Genomic DNA, 20,254 nt, shown 5'->3' with positions numbered 1-20,254 from the left:
GTTTTGCAGGCCAGCGCTGAATGCACTGAACCACACCAGCTAGGGCTGAGGATATATTTTGATGCAATCAATAAAGCACTTTGCAGTAGAACGTAGTAAGTGCTCATGAAATGGCTGCTGTGAATATTGTGATATTCCTGGGTCTTTCTACCTGGGCTATCCAAGAAACAAGTGTATTTTATTCATCTTTGTATCTGCAGACCCTAGCAGTGTGGTACACAGGAAACACTAAAAAGAAACAAAAAAAAAGAGAGAGCAATCATCCTTACCAGTATTTCTGTTTTGGCTGACTAAGGTAAACCACTCTGGCCTGAGCCTAACATTTGCAGGGCCTGGGGCCAGAGTACAAACAGAGGCCCACACACTGAATGTCCAAATATTTAAATGTTATAAATCATGCTAATAACCTGATTTAATTTAAATACATTCTATCATCCTACCTTGACAAATAGACCTTCATTATGACCTGAAAGGCCAAGTACCAATTTGGAATTCTCAGATTCCTCTGGGCAATGAACTGGCCCCTGCCTGCAGCTTTTTTGTTGTTGCTGTTGCTCTTTGCCTAGCTCCAGCTCCATCTATACCCCTTAGCCTTCCTCGCACGTAGGGATGGGCACTTTGCTGTGTGGTCTACTTTCAGGACAGATCTGGGAAGAGAGCTGTGCAGATTCACACTGCCTGGTAAGGCTAACCCCCTAGGAAGGGTCAGGAAGTCCTAGATCTGCTGCTGGCCAGCCCAGTGACCTTGGACAAGCTCCTGACACTCAGGTGCCTCATCTGTAAAATGGGCCAGCAGCTCTGCCTGCAGCCCAGGGCTGATGGGAAGATGTATATGAATACAGAGATGTATGTCTGCCCGGGGTTCCGCAAGCCTGGGGATGGGGGCTGCAGGGCAGGCTAGCTGATCCAGTAGAGGGATTAGGATTCAGAGATGCAGGATTTGGGCAGCCTTCCAGGAAGTCAGGCCTCCGATCTCATCCCTGGGAGGAGGGGCTACTGAGCCAGCAGAATTGCTGAGGCTTGGCCTGGAGTAGAGCTGGCGGCCACTCCACTGCAGCCTGGGCTGGCCCCCTTCCCAGCTGCACAGCAGCCTCCACCTGCAAGCCCAGCCCTGCTCCTGCCCACCAGCTGTGTGACTGCTCAGGTGCTATCTGGTGCCCTGCTCCTTATGTATAAAATGGGGATAACGAAATGTACCCTCCCCATGGCCTGCTGGGAGCATACAGCATGTGTTAGCTGCCATGGTTTCTATCATTCTCCTAGTTGCCACCTTTGTAAAGCACTCAGCTGGTGCTTGGTACATAAGAGGGGATCCACCCATGTGTCCTGTCCCACCTTCCTGCCCAGCGGGGGATGCTGAAGCTGCTCAGGCCAGGAGAATGGCCTGGTCTATCAGTCACTCCCAGGCATGAGACATAAAAGGCTGCCACACTCTACCCAGAGCCCCCAGAGAAAAGGCAAATAGCTCCTGGCCCCATGGCGGAGCCCCACAGACACCTAGCCAAGTCTTTCAACCTTCCCTCAGCCCCACCCCTCTCTCCTGCTCTCAGATTCCTTTGCCGATTTGCTCTGGACATCTTTCAGGTGCTCAGGTTCACAGGATTCTTCGTCTTTCAGTCTTTGGAGCCTGCATATTCATCTGCCACTTCCAGAGCTGCCCCACAGGAGCAGTACAGCTCCTGTACTTACAGAGGAAGATGAGGAGGATATATGAGATGTGGGGGCTACCCAGAGAGTAGTCATCTCAGCCAGAGCTGAGCCCAGCCGGATGGGTTCTGTCATGTTCCAGAGGTGTGCCCCTTGGCACATGACTCTTCATCTCTGAGCTTCATTATTCTTGTCTTCAAAATGCGGGGAAGGGGTTCTCCTTGGCAGAGCCACTGTGAAGACTTCATGCATAATGTAAGTAAAATGCTCAGCACAATTTGGTGGTTCCTCGAGAAGTTACATAATCCCTGGCCAGGAAGTTGATTAGAGCCTTGTCCCAATAAGCCAAAGTGGTGGTTCGATCCCCGGCCAGGGCACATACAAGAATCAACCAAAGAATATGAAAGTGGAACAAAAAAATTGATGTTTCACCCTGGCTGGTGTGGCTTAGTGGACTGAGTGCTGGCCTGTGAACCTAAGGTAGTTTGATTCCCAGTCAGGGCACATGCCTGGGTTGTGGGCCAGGTCCCCCATAGGGGCTGTATGAGAGGCAACCATACATTGATGTTTCATTCCTCCTCTTCCTCCCTTCCCCTCTTTCTAAAAATAAATAAATAAAATCTTTAAAAAACTATTAGAACTAATAAATGAATTTAGTAAAGTTGTAGGATACAGAATCAATATATACAAATTTGCTGTGTTTCTATACACCAATAGAGTTCATAAAAAGAAAACAATCCCATTTTCAACTGCATCAACAAGTATGACATACCTAAGAATAAATTTTAACACGAAGGTAAAAGAGCTGTACTCTGAAAACTACTAAGACACTCAAAAAAGAAATTGAAGAAAATACAAATAAATGGAAGGATATACCTTGCTCATGAATTGGAAGAATTAATATTGTTAAAATGTCCTTACTATCTAAAGCAATATACAGATGATACAGATGCAATGCAATCCCTATTAAAATACCAATGTCATTCTTCTCAGAATTGAACTAATTCTAAAGCTTTCATGGAACCACAGAAGATCCAGAATAGCCCAAAAAATCTTGGGAAAAAAACAAAGTGGAAGGTGTCATATTCCCTGATATCAAGGTACACTAAAAAGCTACAACAAAGTAAAGACAGTCTCTTCAATAAGTAGTGTTGAGAAAACTGGACAGATACACACACAAAAAATGAAAACTCGAGCACTTTCTTACAGCATATATAAAATAAACTCAAACTGGATTAAAGACTCAAATGTAAGACCTGAAATCAAAATCTCCTAGGACAAAACACAGACAGTAATCTCTTGGACAAACTCTTACCAGTATCTTTTTGGATATGTCTCCTAAAAAGAAAAACAAATGGAAATATAACACTAAAAAGTTTTGGACAGTGAAGGAAACCATCAACAACATGAAAAGACAGCCCTGTCTGGTGTGGCTCAGTGGATTGAGTGCCGACCTAACCAAAGGCTCTCTGGTCGGTTCAATTCCCAGTCAGGGCACATGCCTGGGTTGCAGGCCGGGACCCCAGTAGGTGGCGTGTGAGAGGCAACCACACATTGATGTTTCTCTCCCTCTCTTTCTCCCTCCCTCTCTCTAAAACTAAATAAATGAAATCTTTAAAAAAAATGAAAAGACAACCTACTGAATGGGAGAAGATATTCATAAATGGTACATCTGATAAAACATTAGTATCCTAAATATATAAGGAACTCAAACAACTTAACACCAAAAAAGTAAACAATCCAATTTAAAATAGGGCAGAGGTGGGTGAAAAAGGTAAAAGAATTAAGAAGTACAAATGATAGTTACAAAATAGTCACGGGGGTATGAAAGTACAGCATAGGGAATACAGTCAATAATATTGTAATAACTATTGTGGTGCCAGGTGGGTACCTGAGATTTCAGGGGGCGGATCACTTTGTAAAGTATATGATTATCTAACCACTATGCTAACACCTGAAACTAATACAAAATCATATTGAATGTCAACTATAATAAAAAAAAAATTTTTAGCCCTGGCTGGTGTGGCTTAGTAGATTAACTGCAGGCCTGTGAACTGAAAGGTCACGGATTCCATTCCCAGTCAGGGCACAAGCCTGGGTCTCTGGTCATGTCCCCAGTTGGGGTTGTGCAAGAGGCAAACAATTGATGTTTCTCTTGTTCACTGATGTTTCTCTCCCTCTCTTTCTCCCTCCCTCCCCTCTCTCTGAAAATAAATAAAATCTTTAAGAATAAATAAATAAATATTTTTTAAAAATGGGCAAAGGATATGAATAAACATTTCTACCAACAGGACATACAGATGGCCAACAGACATATGAAAAGATGCTCAACATCACTAATGATTTGGGAAGTTCAAATTAAAACCACAATGATATATAACCTCACACCTGGCAGAATAGTTATCATCAATAAATCAATAGACAACTTGTGGAGAAAAGGGAACCCTTCTACACTGTTGGTGGGATTGTAAATTAGTTTAGCCATTATGGAAAACAGTATGGGGATTCCTCAAAAAACTAAAAATAGAGTTGCCATATGACCTAGCAATTCCACTTTTGGGTATTTATGCACCGAAAACAAAAGCACTAATTTGAAAAGACATATGCTCCCCAATGTTCGTTGCAGCATTACTAATAATAGCCAAGATATGTAAGTAACCTAGATGTCCATTAATAGACAAATAGATAAAGAAAATGTGGTATATATACAATGGAATATTATTCAGCCATAAAAATAGTGAAATCTTGTCATTTGCAACAACACGTTTGGACCTAGAGGGTATATGCTAAATGAAATAAGGCAGAAAAAGAAAAATAAATATCCTGATTTTACTTATATGTTAATCTAAAAAATGAATAAACAAAACAGAAGCAGACTGAAAATGAGCTGATGTGGAATGGGAAGGGGTGGGGGAAATGGGAATTAAAAAAAAAATGGGCAAATCCTTAGAGACAGAAAGTAGATTGATGGCTGCTAGGAGCTAGGGAGGGAGGGTCTGAGAGGGGAAGTTGAGAAGGGAGGGAAATGAGGAGTGACTGCACAATGGGCAGGTTTTTCTTCTGTGGTAATGACAATGTTCTGGGACTAGGCAGAGGTGGTGGTTGCCTGACCTTGTGAATGTACTAAGTGAAACAAATTTTGAAAACAGTTAATTTCATATTGTGTGAATTTCAATTAAAACAATGCCTCTTACAGAATAAGCCCTCAAAATGCTATGAAAGTTGCTGAAAACCAGGAGTTCAAGAGGTAAAGACGTGGAGGGAAAAGCCTCCAAGGTGCGGGCATTGGTTCAGAAGGGAGTGTCTGGTAGGGAACCTTCTACTCTGGCCAGGTGGAGAATGGAGCCAGTGGCCTATGGAACGGAGAAAGGGAGAAAGCTGCAGGTTCTGCAGCAGCCAAGTCCGGAAGTCTCGAGGGGGACAGAAAACCCCTGAAGGCTTCTAACAGGGCTCAGACTTAGGTTTTTAAAAGACCACTTTGCAATGTGTAGAATAGCTTGAAGGAGGGCCAGAGTGGTGGGGGGGGCGGGGCGGGCGGGTCAGGAGGCTGCTATGGTAGACGGTGGTGGATGTGGCTGGATCACACCCAGGTGTAACACCCAAGTGGCCAGTGGTACACAGTGAGGTAGGTCTATGGTGAATTGTCTTGGTTGTGAAAAGTGGAGGTGTCCATGGGGACTTCCAGGGACAGTGTATCACAGGGAGCCAGATCTGAGCTGGAGAAGGGATGGAAAGGTGCTGTCACAGATGTGGTAGTATTGGAAGCTCTGGAGAATGGACACCCCCCCCCCCATCCCAGGAACAATGTGGGTTTGAAAGGAGACAAGACCTCTGAAGGGTACCAGCCTTTAGGGGCAGAGAGAGACCTGAGTGTCTGATAGGAAGTTAGGCAACAGGAGCTTTTCAGGAGCAGGGCTGTCAAACACTGTGCAGCCGTGTCCAGATGCGGAATGAAAAGTATCAGCTGAGACTGGCAGGGTGAGAAGGGCAGTGACTTTTTGACATTTTCACTGGTGAGCTGGGAGAAAAGACCTGACATCAAGAGAAGTGGGAAGTGAGGATGTGGAGCCAGCAAGGCAGTTAAAGACAGCTCTTTGAAGGACAGAGTGCTGGCTGGAAGGAAAGTTTTGGGTTCTTTTGTGAAGTTTAAAGGCTGAGGAGAAGGAAGGAGGGGATTTGGGGAGGGCACAGGAAGGAAGGTTCCTGGGACCCAGGGCCCAGGTGGATGGGCAGGGGGTGTGGCGTTGGTCAAAGGGCCAGATATGGGTTGGGGTGGAGCTGCATGTTAAGCGTGGTGAGAACAGTGGGAGAGCCTGTCTTAAGGACTTTTTTTCTGTGAAAGAGGGTAAGGCGACGTGTGTGGAGTGTGGTAGAGCTGGAATGGGAAATAAAGTATGAAGGACCCAGTTTTGGAGGGGTCATTGGGCTGAGTCGGAGGAATGAAGGATCAGGAAAAAGCTAGAAAGGCTTGTAAGGGCCCAGACTAGGGTTGCCAGAATTAGCGAATAAAACTATAGAAAGTCTAGTTACATTTGAATTAACGTAGGCAAATGAGTAACTCTTTAGTTTATTTCATGCAGTATTTGGGACATACTTATATATTTTAAAAGTTATTGCTGTTTGTCTGGAATTCAAATGTAACTAAGCGTTAGGTAATTTACCTGGGAATCCCTAGCCGGAATGGGGAGAAGGGGACTGGGGGAATGGAGGGGGTGCTGCAACCTGGCCTCGAGACCCAAGCCTGAAAAATAAATAGCCCTTTCACGAGGGTGGGGTGGGAGAGTGAGAAGGCTGGAACCACTGCTTTTGTTCATCTACCCCGCGGCACTAGGGATCACCAATGCCTCTACAGGTTTTTCCGGAGGAAATGGTGCGGGAGGGGCCCCCCGCACCATAACTTTGGTCTCGTCCCACCCACCCCCCGTACTCTCGTGGTGTCGTCCTAAAGGCCCATCGATAACTCTACGCTCGGCCTCAGACTATCGACTCATTCCGGCTCCGCTCGCCGTCCTGGGCTACAGCAGAGCGCAGAGTCGCCCGTAAGGTACCGAGGTCGCGGGACGAGAGCTAGAGGGCTGCTACTGTGTGGTCGGGAGAGCGCGACCGGAGGAAGCTGGCTCAGTGGGACGCAGCCAGGACTGTCGGCGGAGCACCGGGGAGCACCAGGGTCTAGCCACAGAACGCCCCTTCACTTCAGGTCTAGCCGCCGGCCTGCTACGCATGCGCAGCCGCCGCACTCGGCTTCCCTTTTGGCCTTTCTGCCTCCTTGCGCACGCGTAGCCCGCCCCTGCGGCAGGGTGACATCCCGGGTGTGACTGCCCCCTGGCGGCGGGTGAAGTGGTGTCTGGGGCCGGCCGGAAAGTAGCACACGCCTTGTAGCTGGGAGGCTGTCGCTGGATGGTCGCCACGTGTGTCCCTGAATCTCATTGAGCCTCACTTTCTGCATCTCTAAAATGGGAATTTTACATATCAGCTCCCCGAGTAGAACTATAATCTGTTTAGGACATGGATTTTCAACTGGTGTGCCACAAGAATTTCTAAAACATGCAATACCTATTTAGTCAGGTGCACTGATCTTTTTTCCTTTAGATTGTCAAATTTTAAAAAAATGACAAGAACCAACACAAATAGCCATCCAGTGTGAATGAATCAAAATTATACCTATTGTTTGTCAGATAATCAAAAAATACATTTTTCGGTGTACCACAGACTTTTAATAATTAGTTTATATTTGCCATGAGATGAAAAAGGTTGAAGCTTTGGCCGGTGTGGCTCAGTGGGTTGAGTGCTGGCCTGTGAACTGAAACGCTGCCAGGTCCATTCCCAGTCAGGGCACATGCCTGGGTTATAGCCCAAGTCCCCAGTTGGGGGCATGTGAGAGGCAACTGGTCAATGTATCTCTTGCACATCGATGTTTCTCTCCATCTCTTTACCCCTCTTCCCCTCTCTAAAAATAAATAAAATCTTTTTTAAAAAAAGGTTGAAAATTGCTGATTCAGGACATGAAGAGTATAGTCGCTTTTCTCTTTTTCAGATGCTCTGAACTTTGACCCCTGCTGAGTCTTCCAAGAAGCCACAACATGAACACATCCCCAGGCACAGTGGGCAGTGACCCTGTCATCTTGGCCACTGCCGGCTATGACCACACCGTGCGGTTTTGGCAGGCCCACAGTGGGATCTGCACCCGCACAGTGCAGCACCAGGATTCTGTATCCTCTGCTGGGAAGGTGGGCAGGGTGGTGCTGGACAGGATCCCTGGTGGGATTACAGCTTGGACAAAGGTCTTGCCTTGGGTCGGGAACATATAACAGCAGCTGAGCCATACGGTGGTGGCCTTGAGGGCCCCTGACCCCAGGAGTCTGCTGGTCATCCTCCTTAATAGACATAGCAGGTGAATGCGCTGGAGATCACGCCTGACCGCAGCATGATTGCTGCTGCAGGTACCTGTACCCTCAACCTGATCCCTAATCTCTGATGGGTTGATCTAGGCACAGCCTAACTTCAGTTTGGCCTGTGCCCACAGGTTACCAGCACATCCGCATGTATGACCTCAACTCCAATAACCCCAACCCCATCATCAGCTATGACGGGGTCAATAAGAACATTGCGTCTGTGGGCTTCCATGAGGACGGCCGCTGGATGTACACGGGTGGGGAGGACTGCACTGCTCGAATCTGGGACCTCAGGTGTGGGTGCCAGGCAGGAGGGGCCTACTGCCTGGATCTGTGGGGGTGCTGGATGTGTGGGGGTGAGGGCCAGGCTGGAGAGTGACTTAAGCTGGGTTTCCTCTCAGCAGAGGCTGAGACAGGGTTTCCTATGTGGGTGATTTATTGAGGGCAGTGAGGAAAGCAGGTTAGGGAAGGGACAAAGCCACACAAAGTATCAAAGAGTAAGTCCTGCCTTGAGGCAAGGGACTGGCCTTTATGCCCCTTCTGTCAGTCATTGGCTTCAGGTTGCTACCTGTGAGTGCCAAACCTCCCAAGTATTTCCTGTGGGGCAGCTCCTATCAGCAGAGGGACCAGGCTAAATGCCCAGGGAAAGGGCATCTGGGTAGGACACCAACAGCATATCCCTGCAGGCAGTGTATGTCTCCCACCCCAAAGGTCCCGCAACCTGCAGTGTCAGCGGATCTTCCAGGTGAATGCGCCCATTAACTGTGTGTGCCTACATCCCAACCAGGTGAGGGGTAGGCATAGGGCTGGACACCCTGGGGCTATGGAGGCAGGGATCCTGCCTTACCTCACCTCCCCTGCCCTCCAGGCAGAGCTAATTGTAGGTGACCAGAGCGGCGCTATCCATATCTGGGACTTGAAAACTGACCACAATGAGCAGCTGATTCCTGAGCCTGAGGTCTCCATCACATCTGCCCACATTGACCCAGATGCCAGCTACATGGCAGCAGTCAATAGCACTGTGAGTCCTGGGGTGGGTGCAGTGGGGAAGACCAGCTCCCTCATCTCCCTTAATCTCTACAGGTCGGCTTATTCCCCAGATGTCCCCCGGGCCCCTCCCCCTCCCCCACAGTCCTACTTCCCTCTCCTGGGCTCCTGCTCCAACTCAGCCACCAAAGCCAAGCTGATGTCTGCCATTGCCTGTTGTAGCCCCCTCAGCAGATTCCATCTCCTGAACTTTTCAAGTCTGTCCCTACCACCTCATCATTTCTGGCTCCAAGTTTTCCTTGTCTCCTCCCCTCTGTGGCTTCCCTTCTTCCTCTCTGATCTCCCCTCCAATCCATTCTCTTTCTGCCACCAGAGCATTTTTTAGCAGTACCAGCCTGATCCCATTGTCCCCTTGCATACATCCCATGCTGCTATGGCCTAGCATCATGGCTCCTTACCATGGCCTCAAGATGCTGTGGTTTGGCTCCTGATCTCCTGTCTGAACTCATTTTCTCTCTTTAATGTATAGTAAATCACTGGTCTCACAACATCCCCAGACTGCTCTCCTCTGAGCCTTTGTGCTGCTGTTCCCTTTCTGGGCTGCCCTCCTCTCATCTCATTCTTAACATTCCTGTTGGCCAGCAGCACCCTCCAGGAAGGTTAGACACAGCCTCCTGCTCTCGGCCCCCCAGGTACAGACCTTGGTTAGGGACAGGCCTCCCTGGTGCTCCCTGCAGGCAAGACCAGATGTGCCTGCTATATGTCCCCAGCCCCCAGACTCCCTGTGTACAGCCACAGTGTTGGATGGCGGCCCCTGCACCTGAGTCTGCCTGCTGGGGCATCTTTCCCCACGTGTCATACTGGAAGCTCTGGTCCTCCCGTGACTTTCCTTCTACCCAACAGGGGAACTGCTACGTCTGGAATCTGACGGGGGGCATTGGTGATGAGGTGACCCAGCTCATCCCCAAGACCAAGATTCCAGCACACACCCGCTATGCCCTACAGTGCCGCTTCAGTCCAGACTCCACGTGTGTGGGGGGCTTGGGGAGCTAGGAGCCCTCAGATGGCTTCGGGGAGGAAGGAACCTCCTTGGGACTGGGGGCTTGATGGGTCGGGACCTGTTTGGTGGACAGCAGGGGGTGCAGGTTGGAGAGGCTGCTGATGACACCCCCACCTGCTCATACCCACTCCTAGGCTCCTCGCCACCTGCTCGGCTGACCAGACGTGCAAGATTTGGAGGACATCCAATTTCTCCCTGATGACAGAGCTGAGCATCAAGAGCAGCAACCCTGGAGAGTCATCCCGAGGCTGGATGTGGGGCTGCGCCTTCTCAGGGGATTCCCAGTACATTGTCACTGGTGAGTCCCACCCACCCTGCCTCTCTGCCCCACTAGCTCAGCTTCCCTGCTACTTGGAAGCCAGCCTCCAGAGTGGCCCAGCCTGGGGCCAAATTCTGAGCTGCTGCCTATGTCCTCCCTCCCTGCAGCTTCCTCTGACAACCTGGCCCGGCTCTGGTGCGTGGAGACGGGAGAGATCAAGAGAGAGTACGGCGGCCACCAGAAAGCCGTGGTCTGCTTGGCCTTCAATGACAGTGTGTTGGGCTAACCTGTGCCCCCTTGGGATTGCAGGCAGCTGTCCGGTGGCACTGGCTAGATATGACTGTTCAGCTGCCGAGTCAGAGAGAACCCCCACAGGTTAACCTCTACCAGCCTAGGCTAGCTGCACCTGACTGACTTTCCCTGATACCCTTGGCCAGCCTAGACTGGCCAGGCTGATCTACCTGGGGGCTCTTTTAGCCCCTAGTTACTTATCTGGATGCACAGGGCTCAGGGAGCTGACCCAACCCAGCCCGGTTGCTGCCCACCCCCAAGCCAGTGCTTCCCACCCCCTCCCCACCCGTTACGTGTCCCAAGGCTACAGAGAACACAATCATGACCAGGTGGAGGGGTTTATTAGCCCCCACCAGTGGCTGCCTTCCATGGTACTGATGACAGGGCCAGCCAGCTGGCTGGCCTATGGAGCTGGGCAGGATGGGGGCTCAATCTGGGAGGTAATAAAAGCAGACTGACACACAGATGTTGCTTGGGAAGCAGATGTCGATGCATAGGTAGATGAGTCGCTGCCTCTGGGGCCCTGGAGGGAGGGGCCTCCGTGAACCCCAAAGAGCTCCTCCCCGTCTCCCAGACTATCCGTGGGAGCCCAGGCCTCCCCATATAGCCACCCCGACTCACCCTCTGTTCGATGGGCCCAATAAATGGGGGTCTTTGTGCAAAAGTGCCGCACTGAAGCCCCCACCTGGGCAGGGTCCACCTCACGGCTCCCGAGAACTGCCAGCAGCTCCTGGGCATAGTAGGTGTCCTGGGTTGGGCTGTGAGACCCCTGGGCCTGCAGAGAAGGCTCTATTGGGCCATGGGCCAGGGACACTTGCACTGCCTTTGGCTGGGCAGGGCTAATGAATCCCTGGACATGCCAGTACTGTGCCAGCCCCGCCCTCAGCTCTTGTCAGCAGCCTCAGCAAAGGGAAGAGAGAACTTCTGTTCCCCTGAAACCAGAGCCTCAGCCCACCCTGGGCCCAGGCTATACACAGGACCCTTTGTCTGGCCCCTGGTCTGGGAAGCCTGGCCATGGGAGTACGGGGGCTGCTCACCCTTGAGGTGTTCACCAGAAGCTGCAGGGTCTTGCGATCTCTGGGTTCCATGGGGTGGAGGAAGCAGGCCCGGTGCTCCGCAGGGCGGTAACAGACACAGCCCTGGGGAGGCAGGCAGGCAGGCAGGTAAGACAGGTCCACCTGAATGCCTTTGGGCAGCGACCCTCTTTCTCCCCACTAGCCAACTCACGCTCTGCCCATCGAACAGCACTGTCCAGCTGCGGTTGCTCTGAGCTGGGGTTACCCTGATGGTTGCCACATTCTGGGCCACGTCCACTTGCGCAGTTTGGTTGGACCAGTACACCCTGGAGCTCGGGTGGGTCAGATGGAACATCTGCAGCAGTGGCTGAGTGGGAAGCCAGAGCTCAGCTGGGCAGGCTAAGGCAGCCTTCAACCCTCTTCCTCCAGCTTTGTTTCAAGGCTTCTACCCTCTCCACCACTGTCCTCCCCTTGTCAGCTCAGCTGAGCCCTGGTTCCACTGTAGGGCCGGGTTTGCTGGTCTCTCCTCCGCCTTCCCACCTGCACCCCTGCACCTGCCTGGGTCCTGAGGAGGCTCACCTTGGGAGGGCTGTGAGAGAAACCAAGAAGCCCTCCAGTCACAGCCCCAGCAGTGGCCAATGCCAGCAACAGCAGCAGCAGGCCCAGGGCCCTCCAGCCCCCATGGCATGGCCTGGTCTTCACCTGGGGGCACATTGCAGTTAGTGAGGCCTGGACCACAGACCAGGGAGCAGACTGGCTCAGGGAAAGTAGGGGCTGAGGAGGTGTGGGTGATGGGTGCTGCCTTCTTATCCCCTGTCCAGGGCATGCCCTAGGTCTTGTCGCAGGAGAGGGGACTAGGTGGTGGGAGGCACTCACCCTGACAGGCCCAGGCCTGGGGTCCTCTGCACAGCAGCTTCCCTGCTCCATGATGCAGCCCTGGTGACAATGCAGTGATTGTCTACAGCCCCTTGGAGTCAGCCAGGGAAACTTCAGGAGCTGCTGATGAGCCAAGCAACCGTCCTGGCCCCCTCCCCTCCTGACCCTCCTTCCCAGCCCAGCTACCTGAGCCAGGACCGCCCTCCCCAACTCCATCTGGGGAGTGGGGTGGTGCTTGTCACTGTGTTGGGCTCTCCTGATGCCTGGCCTGTGCTAGCCAGACAGCACATTAGCCTGGGAGGGTGTAGAGCTTGGCCATCATGGAAATCAAAACCTGCTGAATGTCAGGGAGAGCAGCCCAGACCTGGCAAGAGTAACTTTCTAGTCTGGTTGGAGATAGATTAATTTCTCCTAAAGAGGCCTGTTTCTAGTCTTCTACAATGTTATCTCCAGATTCCTAAGGCTGGGCACAGGGTCTGGCACAGCAAACCATCAATAAATGCTTGTTCTATGAGATTGGTATTGGACTCTGCTCTGCCACCGTACTTCCCTCCACATGTACCCCGGCCATTTCCCAGCCCCCGCAATACAGCATGGGTTGCCTAGCATCCCACAGAGCATGTGTGAGACCAGGATGGCAAAGGTAGCCTACTTGAACCTCCCTCATGCCCTGGGATGGTTAGGTCAGCCTTTGTGCCCACGGGCCCCTGCCCCATCCAGCATGGTTTTCTCTAACCGAACTGTGCTCCTAGCTTGCATCTCTGGCCACTCGACTGCAACAGGGCTCCCCTGACTGGTAGCTTTCGAAATATGGGTGTCATAACCAAGAGGCCTTTCCTACTGTGGTTTTGCTTTGTGCCTCATTTTTCCTGGATCTTCAGAAGCTGTCCCTCTGTAATGAGCCTGAGATGGGCTTTGGTTTCTAGCTCTGGAACTGAAATCCCAGAATGGCCTTCAACTAAATCCTCCCACCCCGCACCCGCACTAAGGCTAGACAGCTGCAGCCTCTTGTGTGAAGGCTACTGTCAAGGCGAGAGCAAGGAACGCTAGTCAGCATGGGTTTGAGAGTTTAATATGCATTTGGGTTCACACAGTGCAATAAGGGCAGAGATGGGGCGTAGAAGAGGAAGGTGTTGCTGGCTGCTGCACCTGCTGTGTGCAACAACACCCTGACAGGCCTGCTCAATCTCAAGACCCACCTTGAGCTAACCTCACAGAGTCAACATCAGCACCACTAACCTCATAGGCACCGTCGGTGCTGCTGTTTCCCCATGGCAAAGTCCAAACCCCAGACACTCCAGGCCTGAGAGGAGCTAAAGGCTTGGGATACTCTATTTCTGAGAACTCTTAGAGAACGAGCAAGAGTGCTGTGACTCTGGGGCTAGGCGAAAAGCCACAGGCTGTAAGCAGACGCCACTGGCTGTAGGGCAAGGCACCAGAAAGGAGCTGGCACAAAGGAACAGCTTCCCAGGCTCTACCCTACAAGTGCAGCTGGAGAGTCTGCTTATAAGGCCTGTTGCCAAAGGTCAGCAATTTAAGGAACAGGCATAAAAGGCCAGTCCTCCAACTGACAAAGCCACTGACAAAGGACTACAGGGCCAACACAGTTGGCCTCATTGATGATTGGTACCTAACCCCCACCCAACCAAGGGTACAGGACAGGAAGAGATTGGATGCTTTGCAGGAACCATTTTCCTGTTCTTGGGGACTTTTTCTTCCCCAGAGGGCAGCCTGGGTAGGAGGCATTCCTTGGCCTGCACAAGACTTTAACCCTGCTTCTGGCTTGGCTGCAGGGTATTGAGATTTCTTCAGTAGGATTTATGCCCTAAGGACAGAGCACAGCTATTAACACACTTAAGATTAAATTCCACCCCTTGATAAAGTTGTTCAAAGGTTTAAAAAAATAATTTTTGGTAATAAAGCTGCTCTGAGCTTCCTAAACAGCAGGCCAAAGTTCAGCAAAGGCATCCATGCCCTTCTGGCCTCTCAGCCAGTATGCTCAGTCCATGTCATTTGGGTTTAAATGCACATTTGAGAAAGCCGAGCTTTATCTGGACTGAGTTCACAGAGCTGCACAATCATGTATGAGGAGTGGCAGCCCTGAGCACTTGAAACACAACACTCAATTATGAAATCAGAGTGGTTTTTAAGGAAGTGTGGGGTAATGGTGAGGGCTGCACCCCACATCTCAAGAACAGGGAGACACTACCGAGGGGCAGCCCCCTCCTCCACTCCCACCCTGCAGGCAAGGCAGGAGCTGCAATACATCAGCAGGTTCCTCTACTGATGACCACACCAATGGGGCCACGCGTTGGTGTGTACAAGCTTCCTGTGACAGTCAAAATAATCAGCCCCTTCTCCCCTTTGCCCTGCAAGGAGGCTTGATCCCTGAATGAAATTTTCAATAAAATACGTGACATCTCAGTCCCATCAGCAGGCCCTTAGGTTATCTGAATCGAGGACAGATGCAAAGCCTGCTTTTGCTACCAGCAACCAAGGCCCAGGGCCCCCACAATGCCCTCCAAGTTTAAAAGTGCATCTTAAAATTTTAAAGGTCTTTAACAAAATCGCCCACCAAACATTTACTTACAAGGTTAACTAGTGCTTTTGCTTAACTCCAAGTATACTCTTTGAAGCCACGTAGCTAATCAAGAGCTTAAGCCTCACCTATTAATTTGGTTAAGTGGTTTTCAATTTTTTTTTATTCTGTAGCTTAAAGACGCTAAATCTTTAACCTTGAAGGGCAGGCAAAAGGTCGGCTATGCTGTCAACATAGAAGTCAGGAACCATTTTCCTCTTGGACATGCAGTCACTTTCCTGATTACTCTTCACATCTTCCAGAGTGGACACTCCGGTGAGGGTCAGGATGGTCTTCAGGCCACAGCTGACACCCAGAAGGATGTCTGTGTCCAGGCGATCTCCCACCATGACGGTGCGCTCAGGGTTGATGCCGTACTCTTGGGACACGCAGTCGAAGATGAAACGGCTGGGCTTCCCTATGATGTCGGCCTGGCGCTGGGCAGCCATCTCCACGGCTCGGACCAGACAACCTGTACCTGCGGGGCGGAGAGGGAAGGGGAGGACAGCGCCCGGGGTCAGAGGACCGGAGGGGCCCGCCGCCCAACCTCCAACCTCCCGCCCCCAGGGCGCACGGACCCGCGATGAAGCGGCCGTTCTCAAGCGGGAGCCGGTTGTCCATGTTGGTGCCCACCAGGAGACAGCTAGGCTGCTGCAGGTAGCGCACGGCTTTGGTGAGCTTCATGTAGCTGAAGTGCGGGTCGAAGCCCACCACGACAGCACGCACGTCGGGCTCCAGTGGCGCGTCCAGCCAGGCGCCAGGGCCGTCGCCCTCCAGGGGATCCGGCCCCACGCCCACGCAGGCGACGCCCACGGCTTCCAGCTCCGCGGCCAGGGCCGCACTGCCCAGCACGTAGGCCTTGGGAGCCGGGGCGCCGGTCAGGCGCTGGCGCAGATAGAGCGCGGTGCAGTAGGCCGTGCCAAAGACCTCGAGATTGGCGCCGGGTCCCGCGGGGCCACCGAAGCCCAGGCGCCGCAGCTTCTCGGTGTAGGCCTCACGGGTCTTGCTGCTGTTGTTGGTGATGAAGCCGAGGCGCTTGCCACAGGCCCGCAGCGCCGTTAGGGCCTCAGGCGCCCCAGGCACGGCCGTCTCACCTCGCCACAGCACGCCGTCGCAGTCGAACAGCAGCGTGTCCACGTCGGCCAGCAGCGCTTGGGCCCGCTCGGCGCTCAGCCGCACGCAACGAGGGTCATCGCCGCCGGCCTCCGGCTGTGCCATGGCCGCCCTCTACCGTCACCGCCACCGGCAGTCACCGGCCGCTCCTCACAGACGCCCGCCGCCGTGCTCGCTCCGCCCACGCCGTGCTCATTGGCCCCCTCCACCTCACGCGCACCACCCATTGGGCACTGACTGCGCCAATCCACCCTTGCCTACCACGGGTTGCGGGAGCTCATCGCCAACCTTCACGGCCGGGCTCAGGGAAACTGATGGCCATTGGCTGCGGGGCCAGGGACGCTCCGATGATTGGCTGGTACTGAGCCAACCGGCATTCAGAGTGGAGCATTCACTGCGGAAACGCTGGGAGGCCGCAGAGCTGGCGCAGGACGTAAGGCCGCTGCTTATTGGACAGCTCTTTGGACAGCTCGCTCATTGGAGACGCGCGGTCAGCCTAGGTGACGGAAATCCTTAATCGAGTGACCATGGGCCGGGCATGCTATTGGTTGGCTGGTTTTTCTACCCTATTGCGGGGCTCGCCGCAGGAACGCTGTAGGGTCGAGGCGGTCTCGCGTTTGGGAGATAGTCACATCCTCACCTTTGCTTGGGCTGTGCCAGACAGTGCCCTCCGCACTGGACTCGGTGTCAGCGCGCGGACAGATTATGGCCAGTCCTGAGAGCCAGCTCGAGGGTCCTTCCGAACAATGCTTGCGTTATTTCCAGTCCTTTGCAAAAATGCTTTCCCTTTGCCTTAGTGGTTTTATGAATGATTAACTATAATACAAGGCAGTGGGATTAGGGACTAAGAGAAGGACACTGACCAAAACACAGCACTTAATAATTGGTTTCAACCATCATCGTTATTGTTAGGTTATTATCTTTTATTGAGCTGTAATGTACAGCAAAGTACATAAATCTTAAGTGTGTAGCTTGATAGAATTTTTACATACCTGTATACCTGTGTAAACACAACCCAGATCAAGATGTAGAATATTCCCGTCACTCCACAAAGGCCACTCACATCCCCATCCAGCCAATAGTAGATATCCTGTCCCCAACCTCTTCCGACTTCTATCATAGACTCTTTTGCCTGTTCTAGACCATCTTTAAAACAGGTCTTACTGCGTGTACTCTTCTGGGTCTTGCTTTTTTGGATCAATATAATGTCTGGAAGTGCTTCCAAGTGTTTTTGTTCTGTTTTAATTGCCACGAGGGCCATCGGAAAACTATACCCCTGTTGATGTATTCTCCAGTTGATGGACACTTGGGTAGTTTCCACTTTGGTGCTACTGTAAATAATGCCCATTATGAACGTTCTTGTTCCTACACATGCTTTTGTGGACATAGATACTTCTTTTGGGTGTATACTTAGGAGTGAATTGCTAGTTCACAGGGTAGGTGTATGTTTCTCCTTATTGTAGTAGACAGGTAGGCATGAGCAGAGCAGGAACTATGGGCCAGATGCAAAGGGTCACCAGGATGACCCTGAGTGCCTAGCAATGACAAAGCTATTCAATATAAGCCCTTGCAGGATCACCACGTTAAGCATTAACCCCTCGAGATGTCATCTAGGCCTCAGCTGTGTTTCAGCTCCAGGCCCAGAAAAGCAGTAAATCCAGGCAGAACGATGCCAAGGCTGATCAAGGACCACTGCAATGACTGATGACTCCGTTCCCTGGCGCCAATCAGTGCAGACCACAACACTTAGGAGACGCAACAGGAAAGCTGATATTCTGTTGAGATTCTCCCTGACTCCTCTCTCTATGGAGCATGCCATCGGCTTTCCCCACCCCTTCTTTTCTCCAGGGTTTGCTCTTTTCTTCCGGAGCACATCAGCCAGTGCCTCTCCTCCCTCTTTGTCTTTCTAGGCAGCAGCTCTCTCCCTCTCTCTCCTAAGGTCCAAGGGCCTTTCTACTATCTTTGTAACTTTCTTTTTTATTTTTAAAGATTTTATTTATTTATTTTTAGAGAAGGGGAAGGGAGGGAGAAAGAGAGGGAGAGGAACATCAATGTGTTGTTGCTTCTCACACAGCCCCTGCTGGGGACCTAGCCCACAATCCAGGCACGTGCCCTGACTGGCAATTGAACTAGTGACCCTTTGGTTCACAGGTCATTACTCAATCCACTGAACCACACCAGCCAGGGCTGGATTTGAATAGTATTAGAAAATCGAAGTAGCTATGGAATCTGAATTTTCACAGAAATTACCACTTCTGAGGAGCCAAGCCAAAAAAGAGGTCATTGAAAAAAGACTCCAGTGGCAAAAAAAAAAAATTGTATGCAACCTAAATATTCAACATGGGACTGGTTAAATAAAAGTACATCCAGGGAATGGAGACTGAACAGCCACCATAAAGGATGATGGCATTCCCCTCAGGCTCTGGCCACAAAAAGTCAACACAATATTGACTGTAGAACACAGTGTGCAATAGGAGCCCATGCTGAGGGCAGAGTGAAAAAGAGGCTATCTGGGGGAAGCATAACTCTGGCTTCCCTACCTTTCCATGGCCAGTCTGCTTTCGGTGAGCTCAGGCCTGTCTGTTCCTGTGTCTGCTGGTCTGCCTGGGCTCCAGCTGAGGCAGGGCCCAGGGCTCAGCCATCAGGATAAACTTTCCTGATCCCCAGGGAGTAACCAGTCAGGAGCTCTGGCCTGCCCCATGACAACTCATTTCCACAGACTTGGGAATACATAGCAGGGCTAGCGCTCTGTCTACCTGGGCCAGCTCTTCCTCGTGTCCATCTACACCCAGCTGTCCTGACCTTGAAATTCTTCCCCACACCAGTTTTCGGAGTGGGGGTGTGTGTTTCAGGCTTCCCCATACCTCTCTGATGCTAGCTAGCTTCCTTATTACTCCTCAGCACATGATCAAGTGAGGTGCCCTCCTGATCCTCCCTTCCCAGAAGCCTCCCAGATCCTATGTGCTCCACAAGCCACCACCTGCTTCTCCTGTTTGTTCCTCAGAAACCATCCATCAAGAATCTTCCTGTATCTGTTGTGGCCCCGAGGTCCTTTTTGTGCACAGCAGTCAGAGGGATACTTCTGAAAGGCTGACTGTCACCCGCTCTGCTTAAAACCCTACAATGGTGAGCATGATCCTTGCAGAAAGCTACTTCGTCGTTACCCTGGCATAGTAGAAAAGGTGGAAACAACTCAAATGTAATGAATGAATAAAGTGATGTAACCATATAATGGATTATTATTTAGCCACAAAAAGGAGTTGTTATCAGAAAGGGGACTGGGCCCAGACTGGTCTGCCTACGGCTAGCCTGTATTATGTGGATTCATGACTTCACAAGTGCAAGAAAGATTTCACGAGTCCAGGTGACTATGAGAGCACTTTTATTAAAGCTGGGGACAATGAAACAAGGAAGGGCCTAGGATAGAAGGAGCAACAGGAGATAGACTAGGAAGGGCTACTTTCGCTCACTGAGAAGTCAGAGAATAAGGGGGTCCTGCAGACAAGTTCAGAGGGTTAGCCCAGATGAATTGCCATTGCTGTTTGCTCTCCTGGCTGCATGTCTCGTAGATTCTCTTAGAGTTTAGGAGATGCGTGCCTGTAGGGGCAGAAGAGGGGAAAGGGAAAGGTGTGGGTGTGTTGCCCCGAGGGAGATCGAGGGCTAGCTGGGTCTTGGGTTTTTGAGTTTAGGAGCTATCTCAATAAAATGTTCATCAGCTTTTCCAGGTGTGCCCTTTTAGGGTTGTGGTCTCCCCTGATTGGTCAGCACCAGGGCCAGGCCCAGCTCCATTAGCTACTGCAGCTGGGCCTGGAGTTGCCAGCCTGTTTTTGTTGCTTTTATGGGACTGGAGCTGAAATATAACTGAGGCCTAGATGTTATCTCTAGGGAGGTGACCTTCTGTATCTGACTGTAAATTGCTTTCAGTTTGTTCACCTGTCTCAGTCTCCCCATTCCACTTACCAAGGAATTTTCCTAACTTTTTACTATCCTGCTTCAGGAATGAAGTACTGATACATGCTAAAACCTAGATGAACC

At 51.2% G+C, this 20,254-nt stretch overlaps 3 protein-coding genes across 5 annotated transcripts; 1 reads left to right on the top strand and 2 right to left on the bottom strand.

The window, feature by feature from the left end:
- Nucleotides 1-6,568: 6,568 nt before the first annotated feature.
- MLST8 (MTOR associated protein, LST8 homolog) lies at nt 6,569-11,100 on the top strand. 3 transcript variants are annotated; one of them, XM_045820681.1, is made up of 9 exons: nt 6,569-6,691; nt 7,682-7,856; nt 8,036-8,087; nt 8,171-8,333; nt 8,751-8,826; nt 8,908-9,060; nt 9,930-10,054; nt 10,221-10,384; nt 10,513-11,100. In XM_045820681.1, the coding sequence occupies exons 2-9, from the start codon at nt 7,728-7,730 to the stop codon at nt 10,629-10,631; spliced, it is 981 nt and encodes a 326-aa protein (XP_045676637.1). In that variant the 5' UTR covers nt 6,569-6,691; nt 7,682-7,727; the 3' UTR covers nt 10,632-11,100. The 3 variants fall into 3 exon arrangements, with proteins under 3 accessions (XP_045676637.1, XP_045676636.1, XP_045676638.1); XM_045820680.1 differs by having other exon boundaries at nt 6,652-6,844; XM_045820682.1 differs by having other exon boundaries at nt 6,665-6,686.
- On the bottom strand, nt 10,961-13,470 carry BRICD5 (BRICHOS domain containing 5). The gene is made up of 5 exons (XM_045820679.1): nt 12,232-13,470; nt 11,864-12,019; nt 11,674-11,775; nt 11,258-11,411; nt 10,961-11,159 (listed from the first exon to the last, which is right to left on the bottom strand). The coding sequence occupies exons 1-5, from the start codon at nt 12,742-12,744 to the stop codon at nt 11,065-11,067; spliced, it is 1,020 nt and encodes a 339-aa protein (XP_045676635.1). The 5' UTR covers nt 12,745-13,470; the 3' UTR covers nt 10,961-11,064.
- A 114-nt stretch (nt 13,471-13,584) lies between these two features.
- Nucleotides 13,585-16,415, bottom strand: LOC123807135 (phosphoglycolate phosphatase). Its single transcript, XM_045820683.1, has 2 exons — nt 15,685-16,415; nt 13,585-15,584 (listed from the first exon to the last, which is right to left on the bottom strand). The coding sequence occupies exons 1-2, from the start codon at nt 16,322-16,324 to the stop codon at nt 15,259-15,261; spliced, it is 966 nt and encodes a 321-aa protein (XP_045676639.1). The 5' UTR covers nt 16,325-16,415; the 3' UTR covers nt 13,585-15,258.
- Between the last annotated feature and the right edge of the window lie 3,839 nt (nt 16,416-20,254).

Source organism: Phyllostomus hastatus, unplaced genomic scaffold (assembly GCF_019186645.2).
Source record: "Phyllostomus hastatus isolate PE091 unplaced genomic scaffold, TTU_PhHast_1.1 phas_scaffold_442, whole genome shotgun sequence".
In the NCBI taxonomy this organism is placed as follows: Eukaryota; Metazoa; Chordata; class Mammalia; order Chiroptera; family Phyllostomidae; genus Phyllostomus; species Phyllostomus hastatus.
Note: the sequence above shows the minus strand (reverse complement) of the source record. Positions and strands in the feature narration are given on the sequence as shown.